Source organism: Paramormyrops kingsleyae, chromosome 1 (assembly GCF_048594095.1).
Source record: "Paramormyrops kingsleyae isolate MSU_618 chromosome 1, PKINGS_0.4, whole genome shotgun sequence".
Taxonomy (NCBI): Eukaryota; Metazoa; Chordata; class Actinopteri; order Osteoglossiformes; family Mormyridae; genus Paramormyrops; species Paramormyrops kingsleyae.
Window position 1 is genome coordinate 5,201,598 of NC_132797.1, and position 18,070 is coordinate 5,219,667.

The following is an 18,070-nucleotide window of genomic DNA, read 5'->3' on the forward strand; positions in this document are numbered from 1 at the left end:
TGAGACTGGTACATGCCGGAGCCTCCCTCCTGCCAGCAGGACGGTAAGTGTGTCAGCGCCCGTCCGACGACAAGCCCAAGGACAGCAGCTGGAGATGGAGTGCCAGGTGAGGAGGCCACTGCCGTCACACTGACTCGTCATCTGCCACTTCTTTCATCTTGTCCTCTTCTCGTCTGTCACTTTCACCCGTCAATCCCAGCGAGGTTCCTATCGACACACTCCTGACCCCCGAATTTTAATTATTACATTAATATGCTGATACCACACACTATTTTTAGTGACATGCTAAGAATTAATTTTCAGAATAGCCATTCATCCTAAACTCAAAAGGAAAACTGGTCGGCAGTTCCGGAAAATTCTCTAGTCCTCCATGATAATGGTCACGCAAGTGATACTTCGGGGGTGGAATAAATAAAGAAAATGTAAGAAAATACAAAAGAAAAGGCGTTTAATTTTATTAAAGGTCAGGAATAAGAAGGATTTATGAAATATTAGGCCAAAGTATGTTAAATGCCTTACAAGAAGTGGATACATGGGCATCTTAATTGGCTGTAGTCCTGAAAAAAATTTAGATGCACGAAAAAATTATAAAAAGCATTTGCCAATCAGTGAAGAGCACGGCAGTTGAATCAGGAGGCGTTATGGGGAAAAGGACAATTGACATTAATGGAGACTGCATCCCACTGATGAAAGGACTCCTTCCACAGTTTGACATGTAAACAATGATAAAGCTCCACACCTCCCATTCCTTCATTCTATGAATACTAACAGCATTAGACGAAATGAATAATCTGTGACAACAGCCTTTCAGAAGCCAAAATAACCGTTAGGTAGCCAAAAAAAAAACAAGATCGGCAAGGAGCATTATGCAAGGACCTTTAGGAGAGTCTACAACAATTAAAGGCAAATGTGTCTTTCAATTAGTGTGCAACTTTGCTGTTTTTCTGACCTCATTCTTATGCAACTCAAAGAATGCAATGAGCAACAGATTCTGATTGTTAGACTAGGCGTATATTACATAATGTAAATAGATATCGGTTTTCTTAATGGCTGGTATTGAATTAAATGCAAACAGACAAATCTCACAACCGCATGCATGCACTGTAAACATGATACTTCACCGGTCACAATCAGGTGCACCTTAATGCAAGCAAAATACACTCGTTATCATGTCATGGCTCAAAAGACAGAGGCCCGATTGTGAGTCAAGTGCACCGTTTGCACAACAGTGCCATCAAGTGGCCGCGGGTGTTATCACAGCTGATACAGCCCCTCAAAGATGTTAGATGGCTTGGGCACTCTATCCTTCCCAGACACGATGTCATTATTTTATCTGCATTGCTGTAAGCATTCGTCTGAGCCATAGTTACTGAAGCCCCATTTTACCTTTGATATAGCGACATTCCAGCATCAAACCTCAGGGACGTGCTCGACATCGTTAACGTTGCTCTTCCGTCAGATCGTTGCAATTCGAAGCAGATATTAAAACCTCAGCACTGACAGTACAGCTGACAGATATGCCTTGGGTTAGGTTTTACCTTCAAACTTCTCTGTGGGATCTCTTTTCAAGGCTTGTCAAAAAAAAAAAAAAAAAAAACTCGAAACGTCTCCCACGTGAAATCAGGTTATTTTTTCCCCCAAAATATAATACAATCTTGGCCCGGTGGAATTCACCCCTGTGGGTTCATTCAGCCAAAGCCAACTTTCAGAGGATTTCCCCATCTGGCTCCTGATTAAAAGACCACTAATTTAAATACGGGGTTAAGGTCAGTCTGTCTTCGACAGAGGATTACCGCAAATCTGCATGGATTAACGAAAAGAAAACCTGCCGTCTGTTTGAACCCCCTCCCCCCCCCCCCCTTTAAAGTGCAACTTTTTGTAGAGATGCAGAAGGAAAGAAAAATGCAGTGGGGTGCTGAGTGCAGAAGTGAGAGCGGGTTTTCCTCTACCTGTGGGCGGGGTCAGGATTTTGGCTCAAGATGAGCCCTTTACCTTAAAGTCACATGGAAAAGTCCACCTACTGATTACAGGGGCGTCACAGATCAGCCGCAACACAAACTCTGCGCTAAAAGCCTTCCGTAACTTCCACCAGGAGAACTGCTATGTTAACGGTCCCGACACGCCGTCCCTGTGTGAGAAAGCTTCTCCCTAAAGACCCACGTGAGGGACGTGTAGAGAATGATGGGCTGTACAAAAGTTCTGGGGTAGAGATCCAGGCACCCGCCGTCGCCGCTTTCTGGCTAGGCCTCGGACTCCAGCCCGTCTGGGCCCGCACCGTTCTCCGCGCCGCCCACCTCGCCCTCCAGCAGCAGGAACTTCCCGTCGCTTGTCAGGGGCATGGACTTTAGCAGTCGAGCCAGGGCCTCGGGGTCCTGTGTGCACATGTCGGGGTCATCATGCCGGGAAATCCACAGAGTTCTACAATAAAATTCACCGGCCTAAAGCTAGAGACACCTCAAAGACAGAAACAGAGGAAGTTTAGTGTTGGGAAGCAATTTCTTAGACCAACTTCCATTTTCTTTACTTCTCTGTTTCTTAATTACAAGAACCAGTAGGGTACAATCATAAAAAATAACTCAAGCTTAAAAATGCGTCTTACCTTTTTGGCCTCGATGATCTCCTTGCCTAGACTGATAGTATAACATATCTGTAAGAAAGGGTTTATAATATTAGTTATTGCTACATGTCTATGTCCTTCCACTATGAAGGTTCTCACATGCGGGTTTATTCTGCAAGGCGACCCGCACCTTCTCTCCTTCCGTGTTGCTCTCGAACACAAAGGCACTGTAGGAGGCTTCACCCTCCTCGCCTCCCTCAGCCCAGTCCTGGCTCTCCACCACGAATCCCACCAGCCGGCTGTTCTCCTGGTGGGCTGCAAACTGGGTCACGTCCTGCAGCTGGAACTGGAAGGAGCCAAGATGATGTCACAGTGAGACATGGTCCTTGTCGTAGCCATGCAGGGCACGCTATACAAATGGTTGAATCTACTGCCAAGCACCAGAAGACGAGACAAGACAAGGAGACTAGGAGACACTTACACTTATCTTAGTAACTTGTGTTTGAGGGTCAATCAGCCTGTGAAAAATAATATAGACAATAAATAAACAAACAATTCTGGTCACAGGACGGTAAAAAATCCCCAGATACTGTTCTTGCCCCAAATATCAAGGATACATCGGTTGCATCCTCACCAAACAAGACCAATCCCATGATTCATTGCGCCCCAAGTTAGTTCTTGGGAAGCAAGTTAGCAAGACCGTTCTTGCCGAGACCACAAGTATGATGCATTTTTGGGAATGAGAAACATCCCTGGTCTCACCTGAGGGAACCGCTGGTGACCATGAGGTGCGACTCGGCAGTCCGGAAGATGTTATGGATGGCGCGAGCAGCCAAGACCTGCCTCATGGCCTCGTAGATGACCTCGGGGCTGTGTCCAGAACGTACAGCCATGGAGCCCAGGAATCGCACAGCGAACACCTGCTGCAGCAGTGAGTCTGCGCGGAACACAGGCCAATCATGACTAAGACCAGGAAGAGCCCACCGTCTGCCATGTGCCCCGAGTGACTCCGGACTTAATTTGGAGGCCGTCCTAATAAGAGCATATCCTGTGCATGCCTCGTGAGTCTCCTACTTCTTAAGATTAATCTCCAAACCCCCCGATGACGCTCACAGACTGTTCACAGCTCACCAGCCGACTCTCCATCTGTGACACTATCCTCCTCAGTCTCCCCAAATGGGTTTGTACGTCTGTGGGGGGAAAAAAACACAAGCTGTAAACCCCCCCTCCCTCACCAGCCCACGCCCAAACCCATCCTGAGCAGACCCACCCCCCTCTGTTAGCAGCTCATGGCTTCATACCTCCCACCAGCCCGGTTCTGGTCCAGGAACTCCGAAGCGGGCAGCATGATGTCAAACTGTATGGGTGTCCCAGGAGCGATCAACTCTTCTGGCTCTGGGGCTTTGGGCTCCCTCTGCTGGGCCTCGCTGGACGGCTGCGTGGAGCCAGCCTTGGCTCTGTGGCCACGGGAAGGAGAACAAGAACTTCAGCACACTACCGGCAGCATTGGGTTCAACGCCCAACACCACCCCAGTCCCTCAAGTAAAATGGCTAAGTATAGCGGCCTCTGACCTTTCACGGTTGGGTGACCCCTCATGCTTCTTCTCGAAACTGGTGATGGGAGTGACCGCCTGGATAGCCGTCTGGTTCAGCCTGATGGCCACTGCCTGAGAGCGTGAGAGAGGGATGGTCAACCTCCATGACATTCACCGGGATTAGGTCACTCTCAGACCATACCCCGATTATCGGGGCTCGATAAGGGACAAGATTAACAGCAAAGCAGGATAGAGAGACATTAATCTAGAACATCCTTGTTTTTGAAAAAGCAAACCCTGGGGGTGAAGGGCCTTGCTCAAGGACCCAATGCTGACGTCACTACGTCAACCAAGGGATTTGAACTGGAAACCTTCTGATCATAAATGGTGTCCTACCCCGCAGGTCGCAGCCACTCCCTACGTAACAACGGAAGAGTAACGTCATAAACTTCATATTTCATGTATGCCATGTGTTGACTTAGCAAATCACTGTAATTTGCACTTGCCTTTCCAGTTATCGTTCACCTGTGACACCTCAGAGAAGACGGCAAAATCAGGTCTGTGAAGCCTCTGGGAAACACCCAGAACTGTCAGCGCCACTGACAAGCAGACATCACTACTGCTCAGAGCTGTGGGGGGGCTTATAAGCTACAAATTACATCCGCAATCTGCCGTTTTCCTCACTTGTACGTCGCTCTGGACAAAAGCGTTTGCTAAACAAATGTAAATTAGAAGTCCAGCTTAAAATGTGGACATTTTGTAAAATAATTAGCCGTTTCTTTTTTAGAACATATGCTATGCAGCGTTGATGTGCTATGTGCTTATTTCTAGCTGTGTTGTCATTGCCATCTGGCGCGGCAGATGTGTCTTTTTTTGATCATAAATAGTATCTGCTCTGTACGGCGTTTACGTGGCTGTTCCAGCTTTCGCCACTAGAAGGCACACTCCTGCACGTTGGAAAAAGCGACCTTGTAAATGTGCTGCGTCTTCAGGGACCAGCCCTTCTTCTCCTCAGAATTATACAGCAGTGTGGCTGTTAATAGCCAGCGGTTCAATTAAGCCTAGTTCCATTTGGTATGTCAGCCCTAAGGCTATGCTTCTACAATCTGGTTTTTTTTTTTTCCCTTTTGCTTGCTGTATGATGGGATACGAGCAGGGAGAGGAACCAGCTGAGGAAACGAGGAACAAAGTCCACCAGCATGTTTGCTTTGGTGTAGCCGACGGAAACAGGAGCCATATTTTGTCTCCAAGGAGACAAAGGGTTAGGTACTAAGCTGTCTCTGCCCCTGGGCCGCTATGTAAGACCTGGAGATGACTATCAGCCCATTCGGAGTCCAGATGGAGAGACAGCGGCACCTTCAGCCTTGCGCCATCTCTGACACACACACATGCACCTGGAGGCATTAAACCCTGATTAAATCCCATTAAATATTGTGGGGTTTTGTGCACTTTTCTGACAGTGCGAACATGTGATTAGAAACAGTGTTTGATGGAAGGACAGCATATCCATCCATCTGACCGAGAAATGTCTCATTTTGAAGGACAGAACGTTCCAGAATTGGTGAGGTCTAGGTGAGCCGGAAGAGCTCCTCTCCAGGTTTCGCTGTGGATGTCGAAGGCTGAGGTGTGACTGGTTTTCTGGCAAAGGCCCACCTCGGGGTTGTCTGTCAGGTAGATCTGCCGGGAGATGTTGTTCAGGCTGCAGATCCACTGTAGGACAAGAGGTTCCCATAAATAACTCAGCATGTCCTTTCTGGAGAATATATGTCATTAATAATATGAAATAAATACAGGCTAAATACTAAATGGATATATACAATTTAATTTCCTCAGGGTGTATAATATAAAGGGTATTTTCATTAAAAAAAAATTTTAAATCAAGGGTATAAATTTTGAGGGGGTGGGGGTTGTAATCCCCCCAAAAAAATAATCAAAACCAGCCGATTAAACCCCCTTAAATGGAAGGAGACCTGAACTCCTCCAATACTCAATCCACAGCTATGATCTTGCATAAAATCATAAAACATTAAAGAAATACCTCTTCATATTCTTTTTTGCTTTCTGCTTGCAAGGTTAGAGACCTGAAACATAAACCACAGGCTTGTAATTAACATTTGACAAATTTCCCTTCGAGCCCCTTGTACCTGGTCGTGCGGCAGATTAATTACCCTCCTGCTCTCAAAGACGATCATTTTTAAAGCAACTACATAGAAGCTGACAGAGATGAGAGAGAATCCTCACCAATGGCCGGAATAAGGCATCACGAACAGTCTGGGCCAGTTCTCAAGTCATTCATCTCCCACAGCCTTTTGACAATCAATCACACACGTCTATATTTAGTCATAGAGTACAAGGAAGCAATGACGAGCAAAGGGGGGGCCTTCTGTAGGGTCTGTAACCACGGAGACAGGTCCATTTACCTTCCAAATGTAACCCAGCCATCTTTCCTGAGGCTATCTGATAACACGCTACTTCTCATCATACTAGTTAACCAATTGGACACTCACTCACTCTTGCGCTGACAAGTAGGGCAGCAGACGGGGGGAGGGGGAGGGGGGGGGCTCGAGATGCCATGAATGAACACATCTCACAGATTTATACTCCCAAAGGTACAGTCCTTGCACAAAGTCTTGGAACACTTTAATTTTGTAATAATGTTGCAAATTACTGGCTTCATAACAAAAGTCCCCTGACAGGCAATGTTTAACATATCTGCACTCATCTTCTATACAGACCTTTTCACTAAGTGTGACAATTTTTTTGACTGACTTATTTAATTCTGTTCTTGCCGTTTTGCTATTAATTGCAACTGTAGTCACTGGCTCCCAAAGGGATTCTATAAACAAATGTTTGGTGTTTTTAATTATTGCAAAGTACCAAATGAGACTAACTGTCAGTGAAATTTAACTCAGAACAGTTCTTTAAAAACTATAACGTGGGCTTCAATTTACTAGTATTTGAAATGTTTTACTTTAAAACAACCAGCTGTTTCTCATGCAATATATATTTCTTGTAAATGAATGAAGTAATGATTCTTGTTATGAAACCAATCATTTTTCAATTGTTTTACTGAATGAAACAAGTATCCCAAGACTCTGAGAGCACTGTGTATTGGAAATGCGAACTGTTTGAGGAGTACAGCCATCCCAGCGGCCGAAATGCTCTCTGACTCAACCGAGGTATGAATAATTGAGAAGCAGAGCTAGTGGCACCCGGACAGTGGGGCAGAGGATGTCACTAACTGAGAAGGTGACACACCCTCAGCACTTCAGTCAGAATACTAATTTGACAAGCAAAAACTGAAGTACTACAACTGATGTTAAAGATCCTCTGAATGAATAAAAAGTTTTTGTTTGGTTCTACAAAGTTAGGAAAAACAGACAATAATTTGCATGTTTGATCGCTTATCAGTTGTACTACAAATGAAGGTCTACCAAAGAAACCAGTCACTCACTTTCTAATGTTAGCACAGTTATATATCGACATGATTATTGATTGGTTTAAAAAAAAAAAAAAAAAAAAAGACCAAAATTCCCCTAGCAGAGACATATTCCCCTAGCAGAGACATATTCCCCTAGCAGAGACATATTCCCCTAGCGGTTTACGTACGTTTTTCCAGTCGGGGAGGCGATCTGGAAACAGTATCGCCTGTCCTCGCATTCCACCGCCATCACGGAGCTGTTATCCAGGTCCAGAACCATACCCCCCGCCACAGCGCCTCGCGGCTGGCACATAAGGTTACCTCCCTGGGTGAAGAAATAGAGCCGGTCCCAGGCTGTGGTCACTAGGCCTGTTTTGCTGGGGGGGGGGCAGGGAGACAGAGGGAAAAGGAAATTTGAAATGGCTCATTTTCTGTAAACACAGCCTGCATTCCGTTTGGAAAATTGCTCATAATCTGTCTTGTTCCTGTTGCGGAAACGCAGTGCTTATTCCCATTAGTTTAACAGAGTCTTTAAGTATGCTGTTGTTTACGTTCTCATTATGATAACAGGCATTTCCGGGACAATCTTTCATTACTCTAGTGGTATTTTTTAAACAGCAAATGTAATATTACCACTAATTGGGAGAACAAAAAATTTATTAAAATCTTGTAAAAAATACACAAAATTGAATCTAGTGATGTCACAGGCTGCCATACTTCCTGATGTTGAGGTAGCCGGCTTTCTGGATGAGGGTGCGGTTTACGGGTTCACGGTCGCGGTCGGGCATGTAGACCGTGTCGTCTACGGAGAGCAGGTCCCTCTGAGACATACGCATAGATTCCGCCTCCGAGTCCAGCTGGGCCTGAATGCTAATAGTGAGAGAGTAAAGAAAGAAAGAAAGAAAGAATCTCCTTATTTAAATAAGACACAGACTAAAGGCTGAACTGCATCATATCCACCGGCCAAAGGGAGACGCTAACTATGGACAGCTGTTTATGCATTGCTGTTTATGCTCTGTGCAGCTTTCCAGAAATCACGCTATGATCAGTAAGTCACATGATTCCAATTAATGGGAATGATCATATAACCGGCTTATTTGATCATTCTCTCCCCTGTCAAGCTTACAGAGTTTATAATGACTGAGAGCCTTTAAGGTGCCCTGTACGAATCGGCAGTAGTAATGTGGCTTGACCAACATTTTGATTTCCAAAGTGGCACAAGACTCAATAAAACACCTCAGAAAACTATGTAAGAGTCACTCCAGGTTCACAAGCAGGTAAAACACCCAGCTTTACCTCTGTGTCATGTTAGAGACTGACATGAGGAAACTGTCCATCTTCTTGGAGACGACGTCCATGCCTTTTCTGAAGAAGTTCATCTGAACAGAGAGAATAAAGAATGAGAAACCCTGAAGTGGGACATACCGCAGTGGTGTTCACTATTCAAACCACGCATTTTCATGGGGCTCCTGAGGTTTGGGAGCCCCCTACTGGCCAAAAACAATCACTACACTAGGGGTGGCCCCGAAGTGACTTTTTGAGTCGGGCCCTAGAAACAACAAACCCGCCCCTGTGGACTCAGCAGATGAAAGGCGAGAGACCGGAACTGGGAGGCGTGTCCGGCCTACCTGGGCCTGCGTGTAGCCCAGCAGAGGGTCCAGCATGGCCACCCGCTTGCGGAACTGTAGCGCGTTCAGGGCACAGTAGTACTGCAGGGAGGCCTGGTGCTGCTTCCTCCGTGAATACGCCACCTCTGCAACAACCTCTGCCTTCACCTGCAGGATGGGGCATGTGCAACACACTTACCACCTGCATCAGGACACGCGCAAACCTCCAGATAAAAGCCAGAAAACATTAACACACCACTACATGGACAGATATGCGCCTATAACCAATAACGCACCACAGTAAGGACAATGTTCTACATAAAAGCTACAATGGACACATGTTCACCTCAAGTACGTCAACACCGTGCCACTGTGTGAAGATATATTTACTACTTAAATTCAAACAAAACAATAACACCACAGTGGGGATCGTCATCAGCTACAGACAAGACAACAGCTTACAAATATTCACCTCAAGTAATACAGTAACAGGCCACTGTGCAGAGATATAGTCACCTACTGAGAAACAATGACATCTCCATAAGGACAGATATTCATCTACGAACAAAAACACTCAACTGTGACGACGGGTATTCCACATAGTATGAAGCACTATAAACAAAATCACTATTATGATGACAGAGACTCAACTAAAAACAAACAGTAATGCAACGGACATTCATTTGCCTCAAGCCACATTGTACCACATGACCGTTTAGACTCATACTCACCCACAAAAAGATGATAACACAGCAAAGGGCTGAGGGTTACTCAACTACAAATAAGCAATATCACACCACTGTGTGGACACAGAGACACATACAAACGTGAAGCATATTATGCTGATGACTGATATCTTCCCCCCTCCCCCCACAGACATGCTACTGTGAGGACAAGGTCATCTATCAGTGTCAACAGAGCATCCGGTACTACAAGGTCAACCCCACTGAATACACGTCAACCAACACAAAGAGGAATCACCATTAAGACGACTGACAGGTACGTGAAAAAACTTCACTCATGAACCGTTTCTAGCTGAAAGTGTTGGCCTGAGCCTCTTCAGCCTGGAAGCTGTACCTTTTCATTTTCCCTCTTCTTCGGAAGCCTGCTGTACTTCACCATGGACACCTCATGCTCTACAGGGAGACAGTAAGAAGCGTGAAGGCTGTGCTTCACCATGGACACCTCAAGCTCTACATAAAGGCAGTAAGAAGCGTGAAGGCTGTGCTTCACCATGGACACCTCAAGCTCTACAGGAAGGCAGTAAGAAGCGTGAAGGCTGTGCTTCACCATGGACACCTCAAGCTCTACAGGGAGGCAGTAAGAAGCGTGGAGGCTGTGCTTCACCATGGACACCTCAAGCTCTATAGGAACGCAGTAAGAAACGTGAAGGCTGTGCTTCACCACGGACACCTCAAGCTCTACAAGAAGGCAGTAAGAAGCGTGAAGGCTGTGCTTCACCAGCATCTCCAGATTTTAATTAATCAAACCACAGCCAATTGAGAAATTTCAGCAAACATGCTCAAACATTTTTGGGGAGAATGTAATTGTATGTACATACCATCAGTGGCAATGCCGAAAATCTCTTTCAAAGTGCTTATTTCTAAAAAACAAAAACAATCGAGGAATGAAGCAGAGTCAAACCTGTTCAACAGGCAAAGCTTTGCAGTCATGGTTTGTGTCACTGTGAAGCTTCTGCTGTATTATTATCATTATTGTTATTGTTTTTATCTAATAATAATAATAATAATTTCTTATAAAGGTACTGCAATGTAGTTTTATCAGTATACATCATATTTACATACATGTATGGACTGGATACATGCAAAAATGTACAGAGCTTCTTTATTGAAAATATTTCCTAGTGATCTCACAGATATATATATATATATATTAAAAAAATCCTTGATCCTTGAAAGGCCATTTCAACAGGTCAGCCTCATGGATCACAGCGGTGTCAGTATCACAGAAACGTGAGGATTACCTGTGAGATCCTTCTCTCTGAACTGGATCAAGGGAAAGACCATCTTCTCTGCCATCTGAGTGGCCAGCTCAGCGTGGAGGGAGTTCAGCTACGGAAAGAGCGAATGGACACACTGAGCCTTGTCCCGTGTGTGCAAGCAGAAATTCTACAGACACCCCAGCACTGCATGCTGTATAGTTCCCTAATCCCAGGTTTAAAATGCCGCATTGTAAATATAAGCAGAGAAAGTGACAATCTCAAATGACACCATGATCATCATAGATATGAATCAGGCTTATTCTGATCAAACACTCAAGTGATTTATTTTGTTTCATGTTTCTAAAGCCAAGCATCATGGCTTCTCCTCGATATTCACTGTCAAAGACACAGAAATATATCTCCGTAATATTTCCAGGCAAACTGTGGGAACTTACCCTGAATACTAGGACTGCAAATATTGCAAAACCAATCCAAAGCAAAATCAGCCTGTAATTTAGTTCTGCGGTTTTACTGAAGGTTAAGAGTTTTTACTTAGACTGATTTCTGAATAGTTTATAAAAAACTAAATCCCAAGAGGTTGAGACACGAATTAAACTGTTGATACATGCAAGTTTGTTTACACACTCAGAGTCAGCTTAGACCCGCAGGGCAGCTTTAGAACCAGGAAATAACTTTAGTTTTTTTTTTTTTTAATATTACAGTTGATGTTCTTCTTGAAGCCTCAAAAGCCTGCTTACATTTTGGTCTATTTTAAAACTTGCACACCTGAGTCGAGTGCTGTCATAGGCTTTTATTATCTGGCTCGACTGTGTGAACTGTGGACCAGAACAAAGGTGGAGAGAGAGCAGGAACTATCCGAGAACCTCTGCTAGTCTCTCCGATGACGAAACAAGTATCCTGTCACCTGGGTCCCTTTCATCTAGCAAAATGCCGCCTGAGGCTTGGGTTTTCACCTCTGTTATTTTCCCTCAACGATCATAAACAGGCCCTCGGATCGTGTGTCGTCCAGTTTCAGGTGGCAGGTTCGGCCGCGTGCAGTTCATGCCAAAGAGACCTCCTCCTGAGCTCAGCACCCGGGGCAGTCCCAGGAAGAGCCACTAGGGGCTGCGCATCACCTTCTAACTGTCAGGTGCCAAAGTTCTCAGCCACAACAACAACAATAACATCAACAACAACAACACTTTACCTGGTGTTAATTTTCTAATTTTAACTCTGCTCTAAAACACTACACAGGAAACTCCATTGCAAAATTCATGAAAAACAACTGGCTTACCTGTAATTCTCACATATTTATATATTTTTTATTTGGCAGATGCTTTTAAGTAACTCAGCCTTGAGAAAGCAGGGGTAGACAGTCCCCTGTGGGCTGTACTACGAAGCGGGGTTACTGGATTATTGGGGTAACTTGTCAGATTTAAGGTACCACAGTTTAAATGGGCTTCATATTCGCTCACTTACATTTTGCCCAGACTACCTTAAGTCTGACAAGTTACCCCGATAAGCCAGTAACCCCGCTTCGTAGTACAGGTCACAGGTCACAGGCCACAGGTCACAGAGAAACTGGGCACTCAGGAGCCTCGCTCAAGGGCGCGATGGAGAAATCACTACATCAAACCCGGGATTGGAGCCGACGACCTTCTGATCATGGTGTCCGAACCCACAGAGCCACACGGCCCCCACCATAATGTACAGATCTAGAGTTTTCTATTAGTAACTGTTTACTTCCTCACCTTTTTTTTTTTTTTTAAATTAACGAGCAGAGACATATTCCACAGTAAAGGTTTACATCATGTTCCCAAGCTGCACTTTAATTTGTGTCCCCCACCACTAACACCCCTCGCTGCATGAACGGGGGGGGGGGGTTTGCTCCCATCTTCCACGCCCTCTCCCTTCTGTTCCCCACCTGGGTTACTGCCAACCCCTTTCCTCCTACATGCCCCCCACCGACTGTTTTTCACACGCGAGAGATGCTGACTGTCTCCCTGGTGCTGGTGAGAAACACGTGGCATGGTTCCGTGCGTCTTGCTTGACCCAGAAAAGACGCCGACCGAGCTTGTAGGTGTGGCACGTCAATCTGAGTCTCACCTCTTCTACGACTTTAGCGAAATGCTGAAGCACGCTGATGACCTCCTCGTCGCCCTTCCCCAGGGCAAAATTCTACAAAAGAAAAGGTATTAATAAATAAAAGTGGTAATAAAGGAGTCTGCATCAATAAATATTTTGTCATGTCTTACATTAGGAAAATAAAACAACAGCTGATTCCATGAATGCTGTTCCCAGCCTGAAGAATCCACCACACCCTCCAGCAAACAGGCCAAACGGCTCATTAACGTTCACGGTGCGTAAATGGGGGTGTGTTTTTTTTTTTTGTAAACACACCTTTGAGATCATGAGATCTCGAACGTCTCAGTCACGTAAGTGACCAAAATCCGATCATGGACTGCTCACTGTATTCATCTCAAGGCGGTTCATTTTTCGAATGCTTTTGGACAGGTGATGCTGTACGAGCGCTGTCTCCGTCTCTGTCTCTGAGGAAATGTTTCACGCACGGCAGGGTTTTTTTTTTTTTCGCTCCTTGTCTTCAGACAGTTTGTGGACCACAAACTGTTCTGCAGCAGAAGTCGGTATTAACACAACCTGCCACTCCGCCTTCGCCCATCCTCTCGCTGTCAGGTAATGGCTTTAAATACATTGCGGCGTGACATCGAACTCCTTTGCCGAAACTCACCTGCTTCTCATACTCCAGTAGCTGCTTGGAGAGCTGCTCTGTGGCCAGGCCCATCTCGTTCTAAGGAGCACAGCAAAGCAGCCATGATCAGCAGGGGTTCCCCTGGAGATTCTGGGCCCCTGACCCAGACCAATCCAATCATGTTCCAAATATTTTGAGGCCAACAGTTCCCTGCTCTATGGCACCCCTGACAGCCCCGCGATTAGCACCAAGCTTAAGTCCTGCTTCCTTACAGATTGCTGGTTCAAATCCCCGACCAGCAAGGTACTGTCCCCAAGCACTGCTCCCCATATGGGTCAAATGTAGAGGACACATTTCGTTGTTGTGATCACCGATCCCCAAATTCTATGACTTCCATGCTAAATAGCCCAAAAGATACTACTAATAAATATTTAACAGTTGAGACTGTCATAAACAGAAGTGCCCCCCCCCCCCCCCCCTGCTGTTGGAGTTTCATACCTGGGCTCCATACACCCTCTGCATGGACTGCAGCAGCTGATTGGTGTAATCTGTGAGCGTCCCAGCATCCTCTTCAAACACACTGAGCAAAGAACGAGTCTGCAAAAGCAAACAGCGCAACAACAAATGGCTATAATGGAGCACGTCAGATGTTCACCCTGTCGCTCCGTGTGCACGCCCTAGGGAAACACTGATTAGATGTTACGGGGGTTTTTGGGCACGATCACTAGGAAGATGGGCACACATGCCATCTTCTGTGTAGGGTGCTCACCTTCCAGGTACAACACCTCTAAACACTCCTGTGAAGTCCAACACTCTGCTCTTCTTTCGTCTGTGACAGAAGCTTAACTACTATTTACATAAAGAGCAAAACACGGTCATGAGTCTCAGGTCACTGCTTCGTCGGCACTGGCCAGAGGAAGTCATGTGACACCCCTCCCAGCATGCGTCAACATTCCTGCCGTATATACGGCACCCTCCCCTGCAATGTGGGATGTTCACATTTGCCCATATTTTCAAAAAGCACGTGTAAACAGCAGACGACTTTCCAGCAAACTACAGATTTCAAATCCTCTAAATTCAACCTGAGATTACGATGTTTATTATTTTACTTTTTTAGAAATGGCATGCCGTACAAAAGCTTAAGATGTACATGCCTGCTCAGCACCTTCACATCCCCATCCAATAATATTCATGCTTTCTCAACAGATGTTTACCCAATGAGGGTCACTGTAACACAGAAGCAGTCACAGTCTGGTTCCCTCATAATCATGCTGACAGAATGTCTTCTTATACAATTACACACTCAGGATGACTGTGAATCACCTGTTTGCCTGAACAGTGTGGGAGGAAACTGGAGTAAATGAAGAATTGCCACAGAAGGAGCCTGGGTTGTATTCAAACCAATGACCCAGTTTTTGCATCCAAAGATATCCAATCATCTTCCACCTACTCATCACGGGGGCAGAGATGGAGGGGGGGGCTGGAGCCTACCGGAGGTATCACAGGGCACAAGGCACCCAGGACCCGGTGCCAGTCTATCACAGGGCATAGAAATGCCAATTCACGCACACATACTGCATCATCCATGTGTTTTTGGATAAACATACGCATCTATTGGAAATATATAGAAACCAACTGCACGTTCAGATAATCTCTACGACAATCTGAATAAAATCAATTAATTTTAAGGAATGTAGATAAATATATATCTGTACAATTACTGACCATGAACAACGGTAATAGATCTGATTTCCACAGAAAGAACAAAGTGTGAGCGGGATCGAACTGCCTCCGCTCGTACTTTAGATGGGGGGAAAGTTCCGTATTAAAAACACTTCCCGAAACCTTCAACCCCGATTATTTGCATTAACCAGTAGCTGTGGCATACAATTAAACTTAGGCGGTGACAAAATTCACGGTGTTACATTAACGTGCATATCACGAAAAGCATAAGAAAGTAAAAGCCAAAGGCTGTTTTTTGAAGGATGGTGTTTATGGTCGCGACCAGCTTGTGATTTATTATCATTGTTTTAATTTATACATGGAGATGGGCAGAGTATGGGGTAAAGGAGTGGGAATGCAAATACCACGATCAGCCCTAGAAACAGCGCAGTCCGACAGATCAAAACTTAAAGTGTAGAGGGAATTAAGCATCCTTCTGAAAGGCTGTGGTGGTCTTCAAGCAGAAGATGTGTCATGGCGATCTTAAGATTGCTCATTTTTACGGATTCCTGCACATCGGAGCCGTTTCCCACCGCGGGCCCGATGAGGCTGGTTCTACCGTGCAAATGCACACGATAGGAAGCTGCCGCTTTCCGACTCCAGAATCCAGATTTCAGCGGTGGCTTTGCTATTAATTTTATACATCAGACATAGGATGACATAATGCAATATTTTCGATCTATTCCTTGTAATCGTTTTTTTTTTTTTTTTTACTCTGCCACGGGGATTTATTTATTTCAACGGGGAAACGCGTCATTAATTGGATAAAACCGGGGCTGCATTTCTTGCAATGCTACATAACGCCGGCGTTATTTAGTTATTTCGTATAACTTAGAGCTGCTAAAATACCTTTATGGACGCTGGGCAGAGATCAGCGTCAGGACTGGGTGCTGGCCATGGTGATTCCATTAGGATATAAAAGTTTACACTCAGGCCATTTTGCCGCAGGCAGATTTATAAATTTATTAGAAATAAACTTGAAAAGGTTACCTGCGGACTGTCCTGCAGAGCCTCCTCCAGAAGCAATTTGTGGACGGCCGGCATCTTGTTCACGGGGCAGGGAACAATGTTGAATTATTCAGGATATGGACTATGTTTCCCATGAAGCCGTGTGTTGCAATGGGTGACACGTAGCGTTAGCAGACTATCATTGCAACTGCACGGAAAGCAGACCTCGAAAGGAATCCTCCAGCCCAGAATACAAATGCAATTCACCTTTTCCACATAAGGGATTTTGCATGGATGGGCTATCTCTCCCAGTCTCTCGGCATTGCGTAAGTTTCCTGAAGTTGCAATGGATTTAATAAAAACATGGCGTTGAGTATGTTTATTACCTAATAAACAATTTCAAGCCAAGAGACTTCCAAAGAACTCGCACGTGTGCTGTCTTTAAATATTTGACACAACATATAACTACAGCCAGTAAAAATGAATCACTTACACAGAAAGTTAAATACTGTACACATGGTTCATATTTCCCTCGCCAAACGTATCTTGTCTGCTTTGAGACTTGGGCGATTATGCTTTTCGATTATTCCAGCTTGTGCAGCAATTTCGCCCCCTAGTGTGTAAATTGAAGATTATTCATTTGTAATCTCTACACGACACGTAGCACGCTTTAAACGTCCATTAATGATGCCCAGTCAATAAATTGAATCGAAGGTTTCAAATAATTTAAATTACAATGTATTACAGTTTTAAAAGCGTAGATTTTAACAGTATGTCAGCATAATTCAATGTTTTAGTCATTTGAAATATCTCTGAGACAGATTAAAGTTCCTCTGCTCCAGAAGTAAAAACTCAATAAGGCAGATTAATAAAATAAGAAGGCTGTGTTGACTGTTGTTGTTGTAGCACACATTTCTGCATATCTTGCTCACACATCTGAGCATTTACAAAACACAACACTCACGTTTACAACAAGGCACCTGGTACAAACGAGATTTTAAAAGCATTCTTTGAAAACATGAAAGGTTTATAATTTGCCACAAGTGGACAGATACAGTACAGTAGCAAATCCAATACAGTTGAGTTAATGTCCTCCAAGCTCAGTGTACTTAGGGGTGTGGAGACACAAGATGGTGAATCGCACCCGAACATAATTATGATTACCCCCGATGACCGCTATAGAAGTGTTGAGAACGATCCCTTTTTGAGGAAGATTTTTGAAAAGGACAGAGAACTGGTTGTTCTTAGAGCAGACAGGTGTGTTGGGTTGGGGAGTTTTTTAGTTGGGGTTTAGCTAATCACATGACAGATGTGTGGAGGCAAATTTGAGATCTGGGGACTGGCCAAGGGTGTAGATTTGGCTATGGATGATAGGCACATGTCCCTAGCAGTATTTGTAGGAGAACCATGGCTGATTTGATTTGGGGCTAATTTGACCCCTACTGATGTTGAGACCAAACCTACGCCGTTGGGGGAAGCTGAGTACTGTTCCACTCCAGACGGCACTCTAATTTACTCAGTGAGTTCCCTGCTAGTCTCCTCTCTCAGGGCTTCATGGTGATGCAGCTACATTTTCAGCATAACTGTGGGTGGGGGTGGGGTGGTGGGGGCAAACTCTGTCACAAGCA

General features: G+C 45.0%; 1 protein-coding gene across 1 annotated transcript; it reads right to left on the reverse strand.

The window, feature by feature from the left end:
• Nucleotides 1-431: 431 nt before the first annotated feature.
• On the reverse strand, nt 432-17,010 carry appl2 (adaptor protein, phosphotyrosine interaction, PH domain and leucine zipper containing 2). Its single transcript, XM_023791284.2, has 21 exons — nt 16,485-17,010; nt 14,271-14,369; nt 13,812-13,871; nt 13,169-13,240; nt 11,105-11,192; nt 10,682-10,723; nt 10,198-10,256; nt 9,142-9,288; nt 8,810-8,892; nt 8,231-8,383; nt 7,702-7,890; nt 6,131-6,173; nt 5,746-5,802; nt 4,130-4,224; nt 3,859-4,014; nt 3,689-3,747; nt 3,320-3,494; nt 3,039-3,075; nt 2,748-2,903; nt 2,600-2,647; nt 432-2,372 (listed from the first exon to the last, which is right to left on the reverse strand). The coding sequence occupies exons 1-21, from the start codon at nt 16,536-16,538 to the stop codon at nt 2,241-2,243; spliced, it is 2,004 nt and encodes a 667-aa protein (XP_023647052.2). The 5' UTR covers nt 16,539-17,010; the 3' UTR covers nt 432-2,240.
• Nucleotides 17,011-18,070: the final 1,060 nt, after the last annotated feature.